The sequence below is a fragment of the Medicago truncatula genome, chromosome 5 (assembly GCF_003473485.1).
Source record: "Medicago truncatula cultivar Jemalong A17 chromosome 5, MtrunA17r5.0-ANR, whole genome shotgun sequence".
In the NCBI taxonomy this organism is placed as follows: Eukaryota; Viridiplantae; Streptophyta; class Magnoliopsida; order Fabales; family Fabaceae; genus Medicago; species Medicago truncatula.
The window spans coordinates 15,905,404-15,929,566 of NC_053046.1; the positions used below are offsets into that span (position 1 = coordinate 15,905,404).

At 35.8% G+C, this 24,163-nt stretch overlaps 2 protein-coding genes across 2 annotated transcripts; both read right to left on the minus strand.

Moving 5' to 3' along the window:
• Window positions 1-11,905: 11,905 nt before the first annotated feature.
• On the minus strand, window positions 11,906-12,739 carry LOC11406597 (protein GAST1). Its single transcript, XM_024783163.2, has 3 exons — window positions 12,621-12,739; window positions 12,292-12,322; window positions 11,906-12,174 (listed from the first exon to the last, which is right to left on the minus strand). Exons 1-3 carry the CDS (start codon window positions 12,684-12,686, stop codon window positions 11,993-11,995), a joined length of 279 nt encoding a protein of 92 aa, XP_024638931.1. The 5' UTR covers window positions 12,687-12,739; the 3' UTR covers window positions 11,906-11,992.
• Window positions 12,740-16,126: 3,387 nt separating this feature from the next.
• Window positions 16,127-24,163, minus strand: LOC11413717 (DExH-box ATP-dependent RNA helicase DExH15 chloroplastic). Its single transcript, XM_003613389.4, has 8 exons — window positions 23,637-24,163; window positions 22,840-23,015; window positions 22,333-22,446; window positions 21,217-21,325; window positions 21,028-21,114; window positions 20,188-20,306; window positions 18,825-19,005; window positions 16,127-18,537 (listed from the first exon to the last, which is right to left on the minus strand). Exons 1-8 carry the CDS (start codon window positions 24,084-24,086, stop codon window positions 16,306-16,308), a joined length of 3,468 nt encoding a protein of 1,155 aa, XP_003613437.2. The 5' UTR covers window positions 24,087-24,163; the 3' UTR covers window positions 16,127-16,305.

Sequence of the window (24,163 nt, forward strand, 5' to 3'; positions counted from 1 at the left end):
CAATTATTAGTAATAACCAATTGACAATTTTTAATACCTTGTTATCATCAAAACTTAATAAGGTTCATCGTGAAACACATTTTGTTCCAACAATCTCCCCCTTTTTGATGATGACAAACAATAGTATTTAAAATGTTCAATTGTTGTTGATCTAATTAATAAGTTGACCACTGGGATAGAGGTTTGTAAGCTCCCCCTGAGTCTAATAGATCTTTAAGGTGAGGTTTGTAAGCTCCCCCTGAGTTCTATTCTTATTAATTAAATTTCAATAAAATACTCATAAAAATCAGATCAGAAGTATTTAAAAAAAATTAGAAGTGGTTATAGTGGGGCTCAGTGCCTTAAAAATACTATACATTTACTCCCGCTTTTGTCATCAACAAAAAGAATAAAAACAAAAGAAAGAGTAGCAGAGCATATAAACATATAAACCTTAAAAAAAATAGTATTTCAGAGCAAAACATATTGAACGTGAAAAAGCACAAGATCCAGAAACAATGATAATATATATAAAGAAAGGTTAAGATACAAAGACAAAGCTACTAAGAACAAAAGTAAAAAACAAGCTAGTGTTGGGTGTGCAACTAAGGTTGGGCTTGCTTATACAACTGTTCTAAGAGATACTTGATCTGATCATCTTTCTTCTGAAGTAGCTCATCATTTTCCCTTAATTTCCTTTTATGCCCAGCATGAATTCTTGCAGCCCTTGTGATGTACTCTTCTTCTGGATAGTAAGGAGAGATGTCCAGCAGAGGCACAAAATTCAGCTCTTTCTCCTTAGCTGCTTCATGCATATCATCCAATAGCTTCTTCAGCATAGCAGAGTGAGATGACACACATTTTGTTCTGAGCTGACTCATCAGATCAACAAAGCTCTTCTCCAGATCCATCCACTGATCATAATAGTGAATAGGAGGTACAGGAACTGTTCTGCGAAGAATCAGTGCCTGAATCTCATCACTAAGTCTGATCAGCTGTTCCTCTATATACTCAGTCTCAAGGATACTGTCAGGGATGGTTGTAGGTTCAGATTGAGTTGTATTTGATGTGGAAGGTTGATCAGAGGTTAAGTCTATTATTGGTGGCTCTGGTTGTTGTTCTGGTTCTGTTGTTTGGTCAGAGGCTATATGTTGGTCAGAAGTTGTTTGCTGGTCAGGAGCAACTTGTTCAGAAGCAATTTGTTCAGGAACAGTTTGCTCAGGGATGGTTTCTGTTTGTTGGTTTTCTAACACAGTCTTTCCAGGGACTGTCTTAGAGGCCTTTGTGGGTGTTGGTTGCATTTCACCACCTAGATGTTTTTCTAAGTTGTGAAGGGTTGAGTTTTCTTGTTGTTGGGGGGGGTTTCTGAAGTAGTTGCTTCTGAAACTACTTCAGAGGCTTTTTGTGGAGTTTGGTTATTTGGTGAGTTTGTTTGGGTAGATTTTTGGTTAGGTTCAGGTTGTTGTATACTAACAGGTTCTGGAATATCTGGATATAGTGGATGAGTAGTAGGCAAATTGAATTTCTCACACAGTTTAATCCTATTTTTGGAAAATTCTATTTGAGTTCTCTCATAGTCAAGTGTTCCAAATTCTGTTAGTTTGGTAGGTTTGGTTTTTAGAAGTTTGTCTATGTGTTGGCTAAGGGGTTGGTCATCTGATTCTGTTGATGATGAAGAGGGTGAAGAGGGTAGAGAAGGAAACTGAGTATTAGTTGGAGCTTTAGATGGATTACCTGAAGAAAGAGGTTCTGACTGAGGTGCTTCTGGAGCTTTTGTAGAAGGATCTGATGATGTGGCTCCTGAAGCTTGCTTATTCTTCAAGGCTTGAGAAAGCAGAGTTACTCCATGCTGAATAGTTTCTTGCTCTAACTCAGAAGCTAAAGCAGCAACGACAGGAGTAGGCACATACCCTGCAGCTTTGAGACGCTCATCCCTTTCTTTCTCATACACTTCCTTCATCCTTTTCCTTTCTGCTATCTTGGATGCAGAATACTCCCTAGCATACTTCTTTAATTCTTCAGACATTTCAAAACTGGGCATGACTATAGTCTCAGAAGTTATAGTCCTTTTTGCCTTCTTGGGGCTTGAGTCTTCATCCCAGTTTTCTTCCAATTCTTCCAACATTTCTGCCCTTCGTCCTTCAGCTGTCTTCAGATTCCTTGAAGATCTCTTCCTTTTGATGGTCTTAAGAGCAGCTTCTCTTTTCTTCTTGGTACTTAGAGGCTCTTCAGAAGCAGCTTGCTCAAAACCTGTTTGTTCAGAAGCAGGCTGTTCTGCTGTTTCTTGAGCATTCCTTGTCCTTTTTGTGATAAGAGGGACATCATCCAAATCCTCCACCTCCTCAAGAATGGTGGACATAGCAGATTTTTCTTTCTTAGCTTTCTGATGCTTCTGAGCACCCTTCTCAGCAGCATCTTCAGCAAGGTATTATTCCTTGGTGATCTGCTTCTTCTTAGATTTTCTGCCTTTGGCCACAGGCAGATCACCACCATACATCTCTTCTGGGATATATTTCTAACTGATCTTCTTGTTGTAGCTTTTGTAGAAGTCCAAGATGTAGGCCCTTTGCACATCCAGGGGATCTTTCTTGCAGATGGGGATGTGATGAGTGACTAGATCAGATATGACATCAGATTCATGCATATCTGTATCTAGTTTCTTGCAAGTTGAAATCAGCCTCATCTTGACCAGAGTTGCCCCATTGATTATTTTTCCTGTGACTGCTCCCAGCTTCTGATTATCATAAATGCCCACGTCTTTCAGGGCACTTAGGAGTCCTCCTTCTTGAAAGATTATGGAGAGCAGCCTTCCATAGGGAACGTACTTCCTGTTCTCCATCTGAATCTTCTTGAGTTCCTTGATCATGTATTTAAACATATACTTGGGAACGTTCATTGTTGTTTCCTGAGAGATGGTGTGATGCAGAAAGACTTTGTGACCAAGTGAAGGTTGATCATTTCCTCCACCTCTGGGAAAGATGTTCTCATTCTGGATCTTCAGCAGCATTTTCTTTTCCATGCTTAAGGTGCTGTAAGGCTTAGCATCCTTTGATCCGTAAATAGTGTTGTTTACTATTTCCTTCCAAGGGCTTGTTCTGGGGTTAGGAATCTCTTCTCCATCGTATGTCCCAGCAACATCCCTTCTCATGGCTTGAGCAATCACTTGCTCATTGATTGTTACAGGAATCCCCATGACATTTGATCTAATCTCAGTCCTAGTGAAGGCGAGTAGACCCATTTCTTCTCTGGTTTTTCCTTCCAAAATAGGATCAACCAGAATCAACTGAGCTTCTTCTTGTTTAGCAGCAACTTTGTCAAAAATTGAAGCTCTTACCCAGAATTGTCTGACCAGCACTTCATAAGTAGGACCATTGAGAAGACTGAAGTAACTCATCAGCTTCTGCTTCTTGTAGAACTTTACCAAGTCGCACCCATGGTGAGTTAGAGAAGTGAAATCCACTGGATTTTCCGCTTGAATGATTAACTCCCATTCTTCAATCGACATAGTTCTTCCTTTGATCTCATATGCCGGAATATCTATATCCATATTCGATGACGAACCACCAGCAGAACTTGAAGATGCCATTGATTTGAAGTAGTTTTAGGGTTCTAAGGTGTTTTGAGAGGATGAGTGAATGCGCTTACTTTCGCAGAGGATTGAGAGGAAAAAAATAGAAAGTGTTTGTTGTGAAGTGAGAAGTGTGTGAATTGACTTAGTGTGTTTATTAAAACGTTTGCAATTCAGAAGGGACAAACAAACACAACATTAATGACAAATTGGGGGCGCGTGTAAGTATGTTAAAAAGCAAATAAAACATCATTGCCCTTTTTGTTATACTCCAATACAAATAGACCACGTCAGAGACTCTTCAGAAAACTACCTTTTGGGTAATGGGACAGCTGTTACATAAAGTAACTACCAACGTTCCCACTAACCATGCTATTCAGAAGCAAAGAATACCACTTCTGAAGTTTTAGTGCTGACGTCATCTTCAGAAGCACATTTTCCTCAGAACCTCAGTTAAGAGCTTCTGATGAACCAAATGCTTCTGAATAAACTTCAGAACCAAACTTCTTATTCAGAGGCAAGCAATTTTTCAATCAGACACAAAATGCATGTTCAAATTTTTCTTAATAAAATCAAATCTTTCAACAGATAAAGGTTTTGTAAATATATCAGCCCATTGATGTTCAGTATCAATGAATTGTATATTTAAAATCCCTTTTTGAACATAGTCTCTGATAAAATGGTGTTTGATTTCAATATGCTTGGCTCTTGAATGTAGAATTGGATTCTTTGACAAACAAATAGCAGCAGTATTATCACAATAAATGGGAATACTGTTAGCATTAATCTGATAGTCTTCCAACTGATGTTTCATCCAAAGTAGTTGTGTGCAACAACTTGCAGCTGAAATGTATTCTGCTTCTGCTGTAGACATAACAATAGTTGCTTGTCTTTTGCTTGTCCAGGATATCAGATTCTCTCCCAGGAATTGACAATTTCCACTGGTTGATTTTCTTTCAATCCTATCACCAGCATAATCAGCATCACAGAATCCAATCAACTTATAATCTAGGGATTTCCTATACAGGAGTCCAAGATTAGCTGTTCCTTTCAGATACCTGAAGATTCTCTTAACTGCAGTTAAATGAGATTCTCTAGGATCTGATTGAAATCTTGCACACAAGCATACACTGAATAAAATATCAGGTCTAGATGCAGTGAGGTATAACAGAGAACCAATCATACCTCTGTATAGCTTCTGGTCTACTACTGTTCCAGTATCTTCTTTGCTTAAGGTGCAGGTTGGATGCATTGGAGTGTTCATCACTTTACAATCTTCTAGCTTGAACTTCTTCAGAAGCTCCTTTGTATATTTTGTTTGATGAACATATACTCCTTCTTTACTTTGGTTGATTTGAATTCCAAGAAAGAATTTCAATTCTCCCATCATACTCATTTCAAATTCATCCTGCATTAACTTAGAAAATTCTTTGCAAAGAGATGCATTAGTAGAACCAAATATTATATCATCAACATATATTTGCACAATCAAAATATCTTTCTTAAGAGTCCTTCTGAAGAGTGTTGTGTCAACTTGTCATCTTTTAAAATCATTTTTAATTAAGAAATTACTTAGTCTATCATACCAAGCTCTGGGAGCTTGTTTCAAGCCATATAGTGATTTCTTAAGTTTATAAACATGGTCAGGATGCTTAAGATCCTCAAACCCAGGAGGTTGTTTAACGTACACTTCTTCTTCAATGACACCATTAAGAAAGGCACTTTTGACATCCATTTGATATAATATTATGCCATGATTAATTGCGTAGGATAGAAGTAACCTGATTGCTTCCAATCTTGCAACTGGAGCAAATGTTTCAGTGTAATCAATGCCTTCTTGTTGACTGTAGCCTTGAGCAACAAGTCTGGCTTTGTTTCTGGTTACTTCTCCTTGTTCATTCAGCTTGTTTCTGAATACCCATTTTGTTCCAATAATGTTCTTCTGAAAGGGTTTGGGTACCAGATCCCACACATCATTCCTTTGGAATTGATTTAGCTCTTCTTGCATAGCTAATATCCATCCATCATCTGAGAGAGCTTCTTCAACAGTTTTAGGCTCAATTATTGAAAGCAGTCCTATTAATGACTCTTCTTGTCTAAAATGTGATCTTGTTCTTCTAGGACTATCTTTGCTTCCAATGATTAGCTCCTAAGGATGTGAAGATTTGTGCTTGAATTTAGGTTGAATAACCTGCTGAGTGTTATCTTGAAAGTCCTCAGAAGCACTTTCATTCTGTACTATTGGGCTAGGTTCTGCTTCTGAATTAGACTCAGCTTCTGGAGTGATTTCAGCTTCTGGACTAGATTCAACTTCTGTATACTTTTCAGAATCAGAAGGTTGATCAGATTCTGATGCATCTTCAGAATCAGTTGTACCTGCATTACTTTCACTTTGCTCTGAAGTTTTACTTCCAGGCTCTCTATCATCAAATTTTACATGCATAGATTCTTCAACACATTGTGTTTCTGAATTATACACTCTGTATGCCTTTGACCTTTCAGAGTAACCTAAAAAGATTCCTCTTTGAGCCTTGGCATCAAATTTCTTCAGATAGTCTTTAGTGTTTAAGATGTAACAAGTACATCCAAACTGATGAAAGTAAGAGATATTGGGTCTTCTTCCTTTAAAGAGTTCATATGCTGTTTTCTCCAACATAGGTCTGATATAGATCCTATTTTGAATATAACATGAAGTATTGACTGCTTCTGCCCAAAAATGTTTAGCTAAGTTGTTTTCATGGATCATGGTTCTGGCCATTTCTTGTAAGGTTCTGTTCTTTCTCTCTACAACCTCATTTTGTTGTGGAGTTCTAGGAGAAGAAAACTCATGGAGAATCCCATGTTTTTCACAAAAAAGTTCAAATGGCTCATTTTCAAATTCTCCACCATGATCACTTCTGACTTTCAAAATTTTCAATTCTTTTTCAGATTGTATTTGAGTGCAGAAGCTGCTAAACACTTCACATGCATAGTCTTTACTTTTAATGAATTTTACCCAAGTCCATCTGCTGTAATCATCAACAATGACTAATCCATATTTACTTCCATATAAAGATGCAGTGTTAACTGGACCAAAAAGATCAATATGGAGTAATTCTAAGGGTCTGGAGGTTGATACAATGTCTTTAGATTTGAAAGAACTTTTCACAATTTTCCCTTTCTGACATGCACCACAAAGTGCATCTGAATGATAATCAATGTTAGACAATCCTTTGACCAGTTGTAACTTGCTAATTTTAGAAATTAATCTCCAATTAGCATGTCCCAACCTTTTATGCCATACCCATTTTTTATCATTCATTGATAGAAGGCAAACTACCTTCTGATCAGCCAGATCAGAGAAATTTATTTTATAGACATTCTCAACTCTCTTTCCCTTGAATGTAATGGATTTGTCATCCTTGTTGACTAGTGTGCAGTTGGTCTTACTGAACGTTACATCATACCCATTGTCACAAAATTGACTAATGCTCAATAGGTTATGCTTCAGACCATCTACTAGCCACACATTATTAATTGAGATGGAGGAATTACCAATAATACCTGCACCAATGATCTTTCCAGTTTGGTTGCCACCAAACTTCACTTCTCCTCCATCTTTCATTGTAAGGGTAAGGAACAAAGCTTTCTCTCCAGTCATGTGCCTTGAACATCCGCTGTCTAGGTACCATGACCTTTGTTTCTCTCTTGCCCTTAAGCACACCTGCATTTTTGGCCAATTCAGATTTAGGTACCCATATCTTCATGGGTCCTTTTGGGTTAGTTTTGGAGGTTTTACTTTTCCTCCCTTGTACCTTAGGGTGAATGCTGAGTGGCTTCTGATCATTCAATACTTTAGGTTTGACACCTTTTGGTATTGTTTTCTCAGAAACAGTAGCTGCTTTGTTCTTCTGATCCTTTTGTTTTGGGATTTTAGATTCTGGTTTAATCAGATTCTGATGAACAGGTTCTGATCTTTTCAGAATTTTAATCTTTTGACTCTTAGGATCAGATTTTGTCATCACCTTGATCTTAAGGTTTTCTGGCTTTGATGTGATCTTAGCCTGTGAACCAGAAGCTTCAGGTTTTGACTGAACAGCAGTTACAGCATTTGTACCTTCAGGCACAAATGTGGATTTCAATCCATCCTTGATACAATCACAGTAGCTCTTGAGACTGTATTCTTTGGATTTCTCCTCAGAATATCCAATCCATTTGCCTTTGTTCTTGTATGTGCTGTAGATCATAGAAGCAACTTTGCTTCTGTCTATTCCAGCCATAATAAAATCATCCAAGGCAATCTCATGTTTATTGCCTGAACCTTTATCACATTTTTCTTGTAGCTTCTGACAAAGACTCTTGAGTCTATCTTCATATGTTGTTGATATGAGGTTAAACCCTTTGAGTTCTTCTTCAGAAGCTTTCAGTTCCAATAGAGTTGACTTTTGTTGTTTCATCAAATCAACATATTTTTCTTTTAAATTTGTCAACTCATTGGTTCTGTGTTCAAACAGTGATAAAAATTCTTTTAGAGAATCAACAAGTTCTTGTCTAGGGATTTTGGAATATACCTCATTTTCATCTTTTGAATCTAATTCAGCTTCTGATACTGCTTCTGATGATACTGTTGCCACTAACCCCATGGCTGCCTTAGCATCATCATCAGCTTCTTCTTTATCAGAATCAGATTCACTATCCAAATCTTCCCAGGTCGCCATCAAGCTCTTTTTGATTTGCTTTCTGAATTTACTGGAGTTGAAGCTTGATTTCTTGGATTTGCCTTTAAACTTCTCCTTCTGAAGATCAGGGCAATCAGCAATGAAATGACCAGGCTTCTTACAATTGAAGCATCCCTTCTGATCTTCTTTCTTGGAGTTCTTGTAACTACCTCTCTTGCTCAAAAATTTCTTCTGCTTCCTTGCCAGATACTCAAGCTTGTTGGACAGCATAGCCATCTTTACAGATTGATCTTTATCAGAATCTCCATCAGGTGATTCTTCTTCAGATTCACTGGCTTTGTAGGCTTTGGAAGATTTTGAGGTCTTTCCTTTAGATGGTAAAGCAATGGATTTACTCTTCTTAGAGGTTTCATGCTCATTTAAACTCATTTCATGCACTTTGAGTGAGCTAACAAGATCTTCAACACTTAAAGTATTTAGATCCTTAGCTTCCTCAATAGCAGTTACTTTGGGTCTCCATCTTGAAGGTAAGTTTCTCAAAATCTTACTAACATGATCAGAAGCAACATAGTTTTTCTTCAGTATTTGCAATCCAGAAACTAAAGTTTGAAATCTTGAGTACATTTCTTCTATACTCTCATCATCCTTCATTCTGAAAAGTTCATACTGATGAACTAGCATCAAAGCTTTAGCCTCTTTTACTTTCTTGCTGCCTTCAAAGTTTGCACAAAGAGAAGCAAACATAGCCTTCGCAGTAGATTTGTCACTCATCTTCATGTATTCGGTGTGAGGTATAGAAGCCACAATGATTCCTCTTATCTTGTGGTGTTTCTTATAAAGCTTCTTCTGAGCAGGAGTATGTATTCTTCTGTCTATAGCAGCTCCTTCTTCATCCAAATCCATATCATCAACTCCATCTTCCAGTATGTCCCATAACTCTTCATCCAATCCCATGATAAAGTTGTACATATTAGTTTTCCACCATGAAAACTCTTCTGGATCTCCATTAAACTTTGGAGCTTTTCCAGAGTCTGTTTTCTTGTCAGCAGTATCATAGTCATGCTTGACACTTGTGTATTTTGTAGTAACTGATTCCTCATCTCCAGACATGTTTTTCTAATAGATCTTGAACTGTAACACGGTTAAGTGCTGTGATAACAGAGCAAGCTCTGATACCAATTAAAGGTGAAAAACACAAGAAGGGGGGGTTGAATTGTGTTTTCTTTTTCTCTTAAAAAATACTTCTTCTGATAAAACTTCAGAAGCAGTTTGATTGCTTCTGATGAAATGATCAGAGTCAGATTGCAGCGGAAAAGAACAGAGCAGAGAAAAGAAAGACAAAGACACAAGCAGTTATCCTGGTTCCTTCCACAACACGGAAGTAGTCCAGTCCCCTTGCACTTCCAAGGAGATTTCACTATAATCACAAAGATTACAACTGCTCAATACTTTCTAAGTATGAGACTTCACAAAAATGCTCAAGCACACACGCAAGAGTCTTCCAATGCTCAAGCACTAAGCAAGAGACTTCTAATGCTCAAGCACGCAGGCAAGAGACTTCTAATCAAACAAAAATACAGAGAATTGAGTTTGAATTGAACACTTGATATACAATCAGTGGTGTTCACAATACAATACAGAAAAGACTCTAGACTTTGAATTTCTAAGATGTATCAAATCAGTGCAGAAATTCAGTGTGCTTTGTAGAATCAAATTGACAGAGTTTTGGCGCTTTTGAACTTATGTATCTCTATCTTTAATCTTCAAGTCTTCACTCCTTTATATAGAGGCGTGAAAGAGACGTTGAGATAATCAGCACGTCTAAAGAGTCGTTTGAAATCCTTTGATTATCCACCAGTGATCCTTTGCCTGATTTGGGTGTAGTCCTTTGAAGAATAAGCTTCAAATTCATTCCCATCTTGAGTGTACAAATTCTGCAGGCATGGCTGTTGTTTTGTCTTGTAGCGTAGACAGAAAACAGAGTAGTGGAGGTAGTGGTTGTACACTTGTACTTTGTCAACTCTATTAACGAGAGACAAGTGCTTAGTGCTATCCATATATCCGTTGATACCTCCCTTTCAATTCTTCGTTCTTCTTGGATAAGACTGAATTGAGAATCAGCTACTTTGAATCTTCAGTTTGATTAAAGGATCAAACGTAGCTTCTGGTGAAGATATTGCTTCTGATGAAAACTTTTGCTTCTGAAGACCTTCTGCTTCTGATGACGTCATTACTTCAGAAGCACTTCAGCTTCAGGAGCAGTTTTCTTTAGATGCTCAGAATTTCTTTTACATTCCATTGTTCTTCCAAGACCTATTGAAATAACTTGAGTAACCTTTGGTCCTGTACACTTGAACAATTATTAATAATAACCAATTGACAATTTTTAATACCTTGTTATCATCAAAACTTAATAAGGTTCATTGTGAAACACATTTTGTTCCAACATATTACTCACAACATTTTTGATGTTATAGTGTTAACTTCACCAGAAAAGTCAATTCTCATGACTTTACCATAGAATTTTCCATAAAAAAATTATGCATATATATGGCGTAGCTGAATATCGAAGGTTGTAAAATTCACGAGACCGTAGTGATTAACAACTTCACACAATTCCTTTGTGAGCTTTCATCAAATATTAATTCTTCTAAAATATTTGCTCAATATAAAAAACTACTTACCTAAAGGATGAAATCAACAACAATTTAATATAGCGTTAAATGGCCAGCATAGTCAAGGTCTGGGATATGAACAATACATAATATATGTAAGGTTTGGAATTCAAACTACGATCACCACGAAAAAAAGACACTTCTGATCATCATCTTAGAGTGTCTGTATGTTTATGATATCCTCTATTTCCCTATACTACCATAAACAAACTTCAAGCATATGTTCCACCATGTGTGTCGTTTTGGGATACATGTATAATCATCATGGTTACAAGTGTTATTTTTTTTTTTCTCTCATAAAATCATAATAAGTCACCATCTCATTTTTCACGAAACCCAATTTCCATTCGCTAAGTTGCATAATCATCGATCGGCCTCCTTATCATTCTACTCTTGAACTCCCTCATCTCAACCATCAAACCAATTTTATATCCTCATCGTGTTACTATATATGTGATTTTTTTTAAGTTTTTTTTCCTTGTTTAGGTTATAATTAGGTCCCTCAACTTTGTTGTTTTCCTTCTTTTCCATATTTTTAATAATATTTAGGAGTGTGTTGTTGATAAATGTTGAGATGTCAATTCCTTGTAATGTTGTCTTTGCACTCTTGATCGTTTATCTAAAAAAATTCGATCTAAAATATGTGTAATTATTATATATTCTAATGAATTTTTTTTACATATTTTTCGCCAAATATATATAAATTGTAAATATATTATAACCGTCTGCGCTACTTCTCTACTATTTTAATACATATTAAAAATTCATGATTTATATGTAGGGACCGGAATTTGAACCCTAAAAACTTCATTTATTCACCTTAAAAACGAGAATTTCTAGCCACTAAATCACTTGAAAAAAATAAAAAATTCATGATTTATAATAATATATTATTTGCAACCACCATAAGTTGCAGAATAGACAATAAACAATCAAATTCTAGCCATTGAGTCAATTAGAAGAATTTCATTTTCATATCTTCAAATGAATTTCGAGCTTATGAATAAACAACTTAAACATAGGAATATAAATTTTATTAATAATCAAATAGCAGATGAATGCATTGACAAAGATAAATGCATCATCAATAGTATAAGCTTAACAGTACAAAATTAGGGGCACTTGGGTCCTCCATTCTTATTTCTCCAGTTATCATAGCATGGACATTCTTGCTTGTTACCGTATGTTCCCGATGGAACACACAAACACTTTGCACAACAAAGGTTGCAATAGGTTAAACATGCCTTCCTGTGCGAAGTTTTTGAGCACCGATAATCACATTTTGGCGCACAATCTGAATAGAACGAAGATTTGAATTGCAAACACCATTAGTAAATCTGAATAGAACGAAGATATGAATATTGCTAAAATAATATTAATGTATAAAAAAAATAAAAAATAGAATTACTACCTTGAGGACGAAGTGATCCTTCTCCACCAGCCTATAGAGATTTTTTTTCATTTAATTTAAATAAAATAGGAAGAGAAAAAGAGAATGAGATGTCAGTGTGAATTTCAGTGGGAAAAAAATAATACATATGTAATTTTCTAGCTTATCTGAAGGCATCACTATCATTTCAACAAAATAATCTCAAAAAAAAAAAAAACCTATGGTGCATAGGGTTTTCAATTTTATAGCTGTGATGCATAGGGTTTTCTCAACAAAAAAAAAAACCTATGATGCATAGGGACAAAATTAAAGAAGGGTTAAAGAATAGAGTGGGAGATAGAATCACTCACATAGGTCTCTTGGATCACAAAAGTGATAACAAGCATGAAAAGAAATGCACAAATGAATTTAGCCATTGTGGTCTGGTTTGTCTTTCACTCTTGCCCTTGTACATAGTCTTTGGTTGAGGCACCTAGTTATATTATATAGAGGCAAATGATGACACAGTACAATTAGTGAGGTTTGAGTCAAAAGAAAAATACAACTATTGAGTTTCTTAACTCTCGGATATCTTCAATGCACTAATTAAAGAAGTAAACAAGATCAAAGATATAAAATATTAACTTGAAAAATGCAGGAACATAGCTTATGGATGATGCAGCCTGTTGAACCAAGAACCAGTGGATAGGCAGGGCCGAACAAGCAATCAGATCGACCGTGTATTTGGTCCAGCTGGTGAAAACCGCTGTGAACCGGTGAAAGGTTTTTTTTTTTTTTTTTTTTTTTTAAAAGGTCTTTTTTCCATTCTTAAATTTGTTAACCAATAAGAGAGTGAGTATCAAGAAGATGTTTAAAAGATAGTGTTGCTAGCCTTAGTCTACTTTCTAATGCTCATTACACAACTTGTGACTGTTTCCCCTACTATATAGTTTGTCTTCTTTACATGTTGACTTTAGCATATGACGTTGGATGTGAGGAAGCCTGACCTCTGCACCATAATAGTTCTTGTCTAGCAATCTGAAATATATATTTTTTTTGACAAGAAGAAACTTATTGCATTTCATTCATAATAATAGTAGAGATACAAGATGAAATCTTTGCGTCATACTATGTAAGTGTATGATATTTACATATTATTTTCAAAAGAACATATATTATTGTTATTTTTAGAAAATATTACCTTACATATTGTATTATATTTACATAATAATATACATGTTATATTACTATAGATAGATGTAAGGTGTTTCTATTTATTTGCAAATTAAATGATTTCGGACATTTTATAATTAATAATTTTAATTCAATGTAAATACAGTTTTTTTATAGAGGTTGAGCTATATGACCGAGTCATTCAGTTCAAATTGAATTAGTCATGCGGTTCGATCAATGGCTCAATAGTTCAACCAATGAGTCAGTGACTCGGTGACTCAGTATCTTTACAGAATCGATCACCGAGCCGATTTTTAACTTATGGATGGTACCTGCAAAACAGTCCGACGACCAAGTCAATATTTTCTAGAGAGAGAGAGAATGTGATTCTTAGATTGTACATAAACATGACAGAGATGCCAAGCTTATCAAACTCCTCCATATTTGAACCATTGCTTGTTCTCAATCAATTGCTTAGGCAGGAAATATTAGGAACAAACAAACATAAAAAATAATTAGAACAAGATTCAAATGCATGTGCAAGCTTTGGTTAAGGTAAAAAAAATCAAGGGACCGCCAAGCTAAGTTCCAAGTTAGGGGCTTACTCTCCCTAAGTCACAAGTTTTTTTATAAAATAAAATAAAAAAAAATAAAAAGAGCACTCACCTTACAAGTTCATTCATCTAAATAAAAGGTTATTTGGTTTCACTCATTTGTTTCTCAAAGACTAAAGCCTACCATAGGTTTCACAATAAACACATTTCTACTATTTCTCTTTATGAAAGAAAGCACCAATCATAAGACATGAGCAACAGGTTTTAGAGAAGTTGCTCATAGTTTGAGGGATATTTTATAATTTTTTCAATTGAGTCATGTAATTTTATTTCTTTCCAAAATCAAATAATTTCATAGGTGTTTTTGATTATTTTATTGTGAAATCATGTAAATTCGTCAAACAAGGCACCTTGGAAGTTTTGGAAGACACAATAAAGATCATCAATGGATTATAAATAAAAATATATCAGTGAAAAAATAATAAATATTGTATTGAATTTTAAAGTGGCAACTATTTTGAGACGGATAGAAAAAAATGTAAACGTCACAACTTAGTGGAAAAATGAAATATTTGAACATTTCACAACCTCAAACATTCATTCAACACATCATTTTATCTCTATCTCTTTCATATTTTTTTTTCAAAATTTCTTTCATCCTATAATTCATCAATTTACTACTGCATTCATATCGTTTCCTCTTTCTAAAGGTGTATACTATACATATATTTGAATGTCCATCAAACATAATTCTTTTTTAACCAAAGTCTTAACTACATTCACAATAAAACAAAACTATCCTAAGACTATTACATGTCCCACATCGATAGACTAAGAAAGCATGTAAGTGTTTATATATTGTTGGTGAGAGTGCAGAAAACACCGGGCTTGGTAGCGCTAGCTTGTGACCCAAGTGTGGGTATTAAAGTTTTGGAAGTTGCTGTGACTATGGGTTGGGTAAGGGAACCTGGCCATCTTGGTTTGTCAGGTTTGATGCAGATCTCTTCCGGGCAGCTTTAAGGGATAGACTTGAGAATACATATTTCGAGCGGTCGATCTTCATGGAAACTCTGGGTTAAGCTGACTTAACAGAGCAGCGCCCTTAAAGTAGAGGTATGGCCTATGATTTATGTATGGATCATGGTCCCTACTTCACGAAGATTGGTGCCTTCCCAGCATGGTCATACGTATCAACCCTCATCTTTTGTTTTTCAAATCAATCTTGGAAGGACATATCTTAATGCAGTAAGTTGAGAAGCCCCAGCCCCTTTATCTCTGGAAGCAAGCAAGGGCATCAACATGGAGTATATCAGTATCCCATATATTTCAATGTCATATCTGTAAATGAATATACAAAATTGTGTAATATATGCAATAGCCTTTTTTTTTTTTTGTGTGTGTGAATTATATAGGCATAGCCTAAGAGTAAATAAATTTAAACATGTGATCTATTAAAATTATTATGTAAAGTTATATTGTGGCTTAGTGGTATTGGCCCAAGGACTTGTATAAGGTGCTGAGTTGGATCCTGATAACCATCTTGGTGATGTCTTGGGAAAATGTATAACCATTATAAAAAAAATTACGTATAGTAGTGTTTTGATGAAATTTGTTGCATATAGATGCATAGATGTTGTACAATGATCATTATATAGAGGCTTTTTAGAAAATGGATTTGGTTTTAAATTTACATTGAGACTTCCTTTGACTGATGCATACTGGAAGGAGATGAATGCCATAACAGCAGTACATTTCTCCCATTCAGTTACTCATATCAAATGTTGTGCAATGGTGCAGATTGTAGATTAGTGTTACTGCATTAAGAGGAACGGAATAATGTAAAAGTTCAATTATAGTAAATGAAATAGTGAGACATAGTGTAACAGTCAAAAGGGATAGAGAAAATGGTGAGTATTATTATGTATTGAGAAAAGGTGAATGTCAATAAGAGATGTGGGATAAGAGTGGTTAGAGGCATTTTGGGGAGGGACACATTGAAATATTCCTTATGTTGCAAGAAACAAGATGACATGACAAAAAATAGACGAGTGTCGACGATCAAGTTCAGTGGCGGTTTTAATAAACTATAAATAAATACATAAATAAGTAGATGGATAAAACATCGTCTGAACATAAATATTACAAATTTATTTCTAGAAATTTGTATTTAATGTCACAAGATTACAGCCTATAGTCGACAATTTTAGGGTACAACATAAATTTGATTAAAATTGTAAGAACAATGATAATATCATAAATTGTGTTACTGTATGTAAATTAATCGTACAATATGTACAAATGGATGATACAACAGAAACAGAAGAGAAAACTACCCAGCAAGTTCACTTATTGGAGGCCGATCCATGACATCACAAGCAGCCCTTGCATTCTTTTGCAACAATGGATCAATATCTGGCAAATTAGGAATCTGAGCTAATAGATCAATTGTCCTTCGAAGGAGACGAGCTAGATCACCATCATCCATTGCACAGTCCATCATTATTTCTCTCCATGTCAACCCAGAAGCCCAAGCTTCAACCATACCGCAAAACTGGCTATCCAAACAGCAAGATATTGTCACCCCATGTTTCTCCTGAATTGTCAATAGAGCATTTCTTTGCTCATCCAATAACCCTATGATATTGACTACCGTTGCAGAAGGCTCGTAAATGTAATTGTTGTTCTTCCAGGGTCTGACTTTAATCCCCTCGGATACCAAACCTGCACACACTGCAGCAAGTTGTGCAGGTTTTAGTTCTGCTAAAATTTTACTACGAAGAACCATTGCGAGCCATAGCTCATTTTCTCCACGAATTGCTGAAGCAGTTTCCCCTAGTGGATATATCACATGTGTATTAATATCTAAAGCTCTGGTTTCACGTATGACATTGCTCACCTGCATAAACTCCTTCCAACCTGAGGGTTCAATTTGTTCTATCCGATTAGTCAGACGTTTGGATCTAGTCTTCATTCGCTTGATTTTCTCCTCGATAAACTTGACTGCGTCTAAAATTTTATTATATTCTTTATGGCCTTCAGTACGAGATATCTTCTTTTTCAAGCGTGCAACTTTACTTCTTTGGTCTTTGTATTGTTCAGCTGCATCTCTGTATGCTTGAGACTTCAGTAGCACCTCTTCATTTTCAGAGAAGCTACTCAAACCTGGAACATTCAAGCTCCAAGACCATGTCTCCAGAGATCCTTCCGTGACCCATAAACCACCATGTTCAGAGTTAGCAAGGTTATCCCACTTCATGTCCTCCTTATCAAGGAGATCACTCATAATTTCTCGAGGTCGGGTATCCCCTTGAACTAACGGAACATCGGGAAAGCCTGTCTCATATACTGTTTTAATCCACTTTTCTGTAAATAGATACCAAGAGTTATCTGAGCCAAGAGCTACGTGATATGATGGTACAGGGTCTTCATTCAATTCAGAATCTGCATCTGCTGAATTTAGTGCAAAAGAATCGACAGAACCGATCATGTTTTTGAGTTTCAAAGCACCAAGGGAGTCGACCTTTCCCAAAAACACTGCAGGAATTGAATGTTGAACTCCGTCAGAATCTCTATACTGCAAGCACAAAAATGGTAAATTTTCGGACTCTTCTAATAATGGTTTCAAGGCGGATATTCTCTTTGTTTCCTTTTGTCTTCGCAATTCAGCCCTAATACGTTTCTCTGCCCTTAAATTTTCCTGTAATTCTGCAATCTCCTTGTATTGTCGCTGTGATAAAGCCTTCCTACTTTTTCTATCTATGGCTTCATCAGTGATTTCTGACATCAACAACTGAATTTCTTTTTCAATTCTATTAAGTTCCTCTTTAGCAGCCAGCATAACACTGCTACTAACATAATTTCCAAAACTTTGCTCAATTAACTTCCTAGCTTCATCCAAAGTTTTCCCTGATGAAGTTTTCATCTCGTCCGATGTGTTTGACCTACGAAGGGCTTTCCCACCACCAAGAAGATTCAAAACCATTCCATAAGAAGCAGTAAACTGCGACACCAGAGGCTCAAGTCCAGAAAAAAGTACCTTGCAGCACTCTTCAGCACCTTCATTAGGAGTTTGGACGAGGACTACATGACCACTTTCATCAATGCCTCTACGCCCAGCACGCCCAGCCATCTGAAGCAGTTCATTTGAGGTCAACAAGGTGCGCCCAGTATCACTTCTTTTGCTGAGGGATGAAATAACAGCTGTTCTAGCAGGCATGTTGATTCCGGCAGCAAGGGTTTCGGTAGCAAAAACAACCTTGACAAGACCTCTTTGAAACAACTCTTCGATGAAGGCCTTCCACAGTGGTAGACATCCAGCATGATGTGCAGCGACCCCTTGCAAAAGCCCTTTCACAGCTGTTTCTCTGACAGCATCTGGATACTGAATGCGGAACCTTTTCAAAGCTAGTAGAACCTCACTTGCTTCACACTCGTCTAAAAGTTTGCAATCTTCAACATATTGCACAGCTGCATCACAACCTTTCCTGCTAAAAATAAACCAAACAGCTGGAAGCATATCCCTTGACTGAAGGTGCCATAAAGTATCGATTATTTGAGGAACCTGAAAAAGTAAATATTCTACTCATCAGCATGTACGCTCATTACTAAAAATTCAGGGCACAAGAGTCTTATTTTTCTAATGGAAATGTGTGTGTGCTATTAGCCCAGATGTGTATCAAAACCTGAACTATATATTTCAATATGCATGGTGATTGGCAGGCATATAAATGCTACCAAGGTATCCCCATTTTAAAAGATTTAAAGTTGTGAAGAGATATGAAAATGATTGCTATTATGAACATCATAAAGAACAAACAAACAATAAGAAAATTAATTCAGAGGCCCAACTTGTGATCGACGAATTGCATTTATGTCATTCTTCGAAAGAGAACGCTGTTCCAACATTCTATCATCGATGTCATAGCTTGTGCGAGTTCCACGTTTCCGGGAATTCCTTTTTCTAGGCCAATCATCCTTGTAAGGTTTAGCTTCTGCAGCTTGAAGTTTTAAATAATTGAGTGACAGCTTCCTGCGTTACATAAAAGAAGAACTTAGTTTACACTTTGATTTAATTCAGTTGTAAAATAATTATAACATTCGATATCTAGTAGTTTAAAGTTCTTAAATAATAAAAATTCATAGTTTATTTCTATGTATGTATCGTATTTTCTTTTGGAAAACCACTAAATACTTATGTAGTCACTACAACCGACCTATTCATCCATTCCATTGAAATTCTTGCAGTTATTATTATAATTAGAATTATCACAATAAGTAATGCAAATGTGTAAATAAAGATCATATTGTGGAAATAGATTAGGCCGAGCTAGGCTATGCGAGGTCTAAGCCTGTTAAAATAACTTCAAGGCCCAAGTCTGACCTGTTACCTATCATAGGCTTATGCCTGAATATTCTAGTATGAGCTATCAGCCTACTTGAAGGCCTAGTTCATGTCTTTAGATAAGTAATGTAATCTATCTTTAAATAGACTAACGAACTAATTGTCCAATGAAATAAAGTTTAATATTGAGATTTTTTTTTTTTTACAGAAGTTAATATTGAGATTTAATATTTAGAGAGTATGATTTTATATGACATCCTATTTCAATTATATTTTATAATAATGCTTTTAAATACACCAAAAAGTAATGTAAGCTAATATGCTAAAATTAATGAAAATGTTTCAACACAATAATAGGTCAGGTAGCCTAGAAGACTTTTTCTGTGACCAGAAGTCTGACAGCTAGGCCTACAGCTTCTTTTCGGATGGCTTAGCCTATTTCTACCCATACATCACTACTGGAAACAGGTATGCCTCCAAAGTTGTTGATACTACTGTAGCCTTCACACAACATGGTATGATTAGTCACTAGTTAACATTGACAATACCAGCAGGTCCAACACTAACCAAAATTGGACCATTTGTTGGCCATTTATGAAAATAAGCTTACGGACATCATCCCTTGTCTTGATAGACCAAAATAAAAACAATTGTCTTCCCTACACAACATATCCGTAAAATCAGTGCAGCCAGATCCACGCTAGTCGGAGACTATCCGTAAAATCCATACATCCATGACAGAAAATATGGCTTTGAAGTGAAAAAATAAAATCGTACAACTCTTTACAATTAAACAAGGTTTCTACTAATATAGGATACATGTAGCAAATAACTAAACAAGATAAATAAATTCAGGATCCTAGATATCACCTGTTCATCTGTGTTCCTTTATCATCAAGAAGTGGTAATAAGGAATTCTTCAAAGAAAAATGCCAATTCAGAGGAACTGGGCGTTTTGAAGATGTTACCAACTCTGTTCCACCATGAATCTGAAAAACAAAAACATTTCAGAGATCAAAGAGAAACTAGCCTAGACAGGCAACCAAACAAAATGAAAGATGACAGATTTAATTTACTAATTGAATTCTGTCACCGGCCACAATCCCGTCAGTCAATTTAATGAAGATGCAATGATACTGAACTTGGTATGTTTTTTCAACTTATGTGACATAAAAATGCAACCAGCATCAGAGTTCATTATCAAGGTAATTTTATATAAAATAAAGTAATGTAGTCTAGTTCTTTCTCTGCAACTATAATATGCAAAATTTTCTGCTATATACAATCTGAATACGAGCATTGCATAAATTTTAGAACCCAGAATTATATACTTTAACAATAGATACAGCAACAACAACCAACCCTTTTCCCACTAAGTGGGGTCGGCTACATGGATATTTTAACAATGGAATGTTTCAAATCTAAACTGTCCAAAAATCAGTCAAGATGATCAAATTTGTAAAGCTCCTTAAAAATAGCCCGAAGTTTGGTAAATTTCAAATAAATTATATACGACAACTTTTCGGATGTTTCCAATTTGAGTGGTAAATTTCAAATAATTAATTGAATTGAATGGCTTAGAAAAGAAATTAAAAAAGCCACTGATGGTGACATGTTGTCATGTTCTTTACATATGATGCCCAGAATTAAGTGCTCAATTCTTAACAAATTCTGCAACTGTAATAAACAGGACCAGCCCAATCTGAATACCTGACCAATCCAACCAGCCAACTCATCTGGATTTGCAACGGTTGCAGAGAGACAAATAAGTTGAACTGCTTTTGGGCAATAAATAACCTGCAGCAATACAAAACATATGCATACAAAATTAAGAGAAATCAAGCAAGCTAAGTCATGTGCAAAGACAGCAAAGCAGGAAAGACAGTAAATCATGCTTACAATTTCTTCCCAAACTGTACCGCGAGATATGTCACTAAGGTAATGAACTTCGTCCAAAACAATCACATCAACATTGACAAGTCCACTTCCAGAAGAAACATTACCAACACTGCATGAAAATGATGATAAAGAAAAGAAATAAGAGGACATGGGATTTAGTAATATACTTGATAATATCAGGTGAGAATAGCGATGACATTGCCATAATCAAATTACAACAAACAAGGTCAAATGATAAATGAATTGAACTGGTAAGTTCACATTCTTGACCTCTTGTCCTTTCGACCTATCAGGCCCACAGACTTAATACACGTCGATACAATACTATACAACAGAAATGCAAGTATACAAAAGATACTTAAAAATAAAAGTTATTAACAGCCATTATAGGAAAATGTACAACTTTACATAAATGCATAATATTTATAATGAGACACTGATATTATTACATTGGTAGATATTAGATAATGTTATATGTCACAAATGTACTCCCCCCCCAAACAATTTCAAAAGGTCACAAAAAAATAATTAGTCCTGTTTAAAAGTCTTGACCATCCAAAAAAGTAAAGCCTCTAAGTCTAGTACATAAGAGTCAGCTTTGCCAATTCAAGAAGTCCATCCATCATTAAATGGATCCTGTACATGTGTAGCACTAATGTCGCACATTATATGATCATAGGATGAATAAAGAATTATGTCATCCAAATTCGCTGTCAACATGATGAAGGACAAGAACGTACAAAAACTTTAAAATATGTTTTCGGAGCTTTATCCCAGAGTATTGAAGCCATACTCTAAATGTATCATCGGTCAACAATTTCCAAAAAAAGTAAAATAATTGGAGTATACTACTTGGATATACATCTAGAAGTATCATACATGTGTCAGTATCAAAATAGGGCATGATGTCAATACTTTTAGTGATTTTGGAGTATACGAGCTTCATTGCATTTGACTCCAAATTCAGAGCTATTAATTGTAACGAAAAAACATAAACAACATAAAGCCATAAGCCCAAAATCCAAGCTTTTACAGCACAATAGCAAAAACAAAGGCTCAAAAGTATATGATTGCTACTTTGGGGACAAAAAAGTCCAAGTTTTCAAGATAATGCACCTCTGATACAACATGTTGCGTAATATCTCCGTAGTCATAATCAAAACCTGAGCATCCTTGTTTACAGCAGAATCACCCGTAAGAAGGCCAACATTACTGTCACCAAAAGTCTCCCTGAAAAAACACAATAAACCACCACCAGTTCAACTTCCAACCAATGTAAAAAAGCAATGGCAGAAACAAATAAGAGTCTCTTTTTTATTGACTTATTTGAGCTTATCAAATGACATAAGCACTTGTCAGACTGTTTTACAAAGCTAATAGAAATAACTTATGAAATGCCCATAAGTTGTTTTTACTTTTTCGCTTATTTACATAATCTCTTCAGGATAACTAATGAAAACAACTTATAACTTATATGAAATAGAAATAGCTTGTACATAAATACTTGCAATCAAAAGCCTTTTCCAATGTAAGCTCTTACTAAACATGTTTATCCAAACGGGGCTTAAACCAAACTGCATATTCTAAATGTGCACAAAATCGCACTCAATTGGTATCACATACCGGAATTCACGAAACTTCTGATTAGACAACGCTTTAAGAGGAGTCGTGTAGAACAATCTTCGTCCCCTAGCCACAGTAGCAACCGCTGCAGCCTCTGCAATCAAAGTTTTTCCACTACTCGTCGGAGCAGAAACCACCACCGATGAACCTCTCAGAAAAGCTTGAATCGCTTGCCGCTAGCAAAAAACAAAAAGCCACAACATACTCAAATCAAAAACTATTGGTTCCACTTTTAAAGAAGCCAAACTTTATTCTAGAGGTGTATAATTGATTTTGACTGGTTTGATTGCTCTCTAGTAGAATTGGTTCTACCTCTCCAGAATTGATTCTAACTTTAAACTAGAAATAACTTGTATTAATTACTTGAATATTCGAGAAAATTACACAGGAATAAAAGGCAGGCCATCAAAAAGCTGCGCCGTAAACCGTTTTTAGATGGCAAAATCAATCATCTTAAAAACCACACCCATAAACCTAGGAGACACAACATTGCTATGCATGACCTTTTGAACTCTTTGCATAAGGGAACCAAAACCAATGTGCTAGGAAGCCAAAAGTATCAAACGCAAATAGTATTAAATCATGTTGATTATTAGAACACACTTTCTCATATTTGGCAACTTCCCTTTTGATTCAAAAATTGATTTTTACTACCAATTTTATACATAAAATCACTTTAACAGTGGAAATCAATTTTATATAAGTAATTCACTCAAAATCAATTTTTTTCATCGCAGAAACAAACAAAATACTAAATTCTATAACTAAACATGAAAATGAAGAGAAATTAACCGAACCTGAAACTTATCAATCCGAAAATCATAAACAGAAGCAAGTTCATCAACATCAATAATCCCAACACCAAACTCTCTAACTTCATTACAAAGCTTCTCAACTCTCTGCCACTTAAATCCATCATCATATCTCCCCAATTCTTCCACCTCAACTTCATCTTCATCCGAAGCCTCACCGGATACAACGACTTCATCGTATTCATCAGCCGCAATATCTTCTTCTTCTTCATCGTCCTCGTCGTCGATTTCCTCTTCTTCGTCTTCGTCGTCGTCGGCATTGAATGTGCGGATTGGTGAGGGTGGGGATTTGAAGGAGAAAGAGAGAGGGAATTTGAGAGAGCGGTTGGGGAGGAGAGAGAATGAGAAAGTTGTTGGAGTTTGGAAGAGAGAGAAAGTGTGGTGGTGAGGTTGGAGAAGTGAGAGGATAAGTTTCGTTTTGGTGGTGATAGCCATGGCGGGAGAGGGGGAGATTTGGGTTTAGCTGCTACAAACTTTTCTTTTATTCATTCTTTAATTTAATCAATTACATT

What these genes read in the sequence shown, in the direction of transcription:
- LOC11406597 (XM_024783163.2), bottom strand. Translation starts at nt 12,686, where the DNA reads ATGGCTAAATTCATTTGTGCATTTCTTTTCATGCTTGTTATCACTTTT. An exon ending in TTGTGATCCAAGAGACCTAT is followed by an intron (nt 12,323 to 12,620) that starts GTGAGTGATTCT and finishes AAATCTCTATAG; the next exon opens with GCTGGTGGAGAAGGATCACT. An exon ending in AGGATCACTTCGTCCTCAAG is followed by an intron (nt 12,175 to 12,291) that starts GTAGTAATTCTA and finishes CGTTCTATTCAG; the next exon opens with ATTGTGCGCCAAAATGTGAT.
- LOC11413717 (XM_003613389.4), bottom strand. Translation starts at nt 24,086, where the DNA reads ATGGCTATCACCACCAAAACGAAACTTATCCTCTCACTTCTCCAACCT. An exon ending in TTCGGATTGATAAGTTTCAG is followed by an intron (nt 23,016 to 23,636) that starts GTTCGGTTAATT and finishes GTTTTTTGCTAG; the next exon opens with CGGCAAGCGATTCAAGCTTT. An exon ending in CAGAAGTTTCGTGAATTCCG is followed by an intron (nt 22,447 to 22,839) that starts GTATGTGATACC and finishes GTGTTTTTTCAG; the next exon opens with GGAGACTTTTGGTGACAGTA.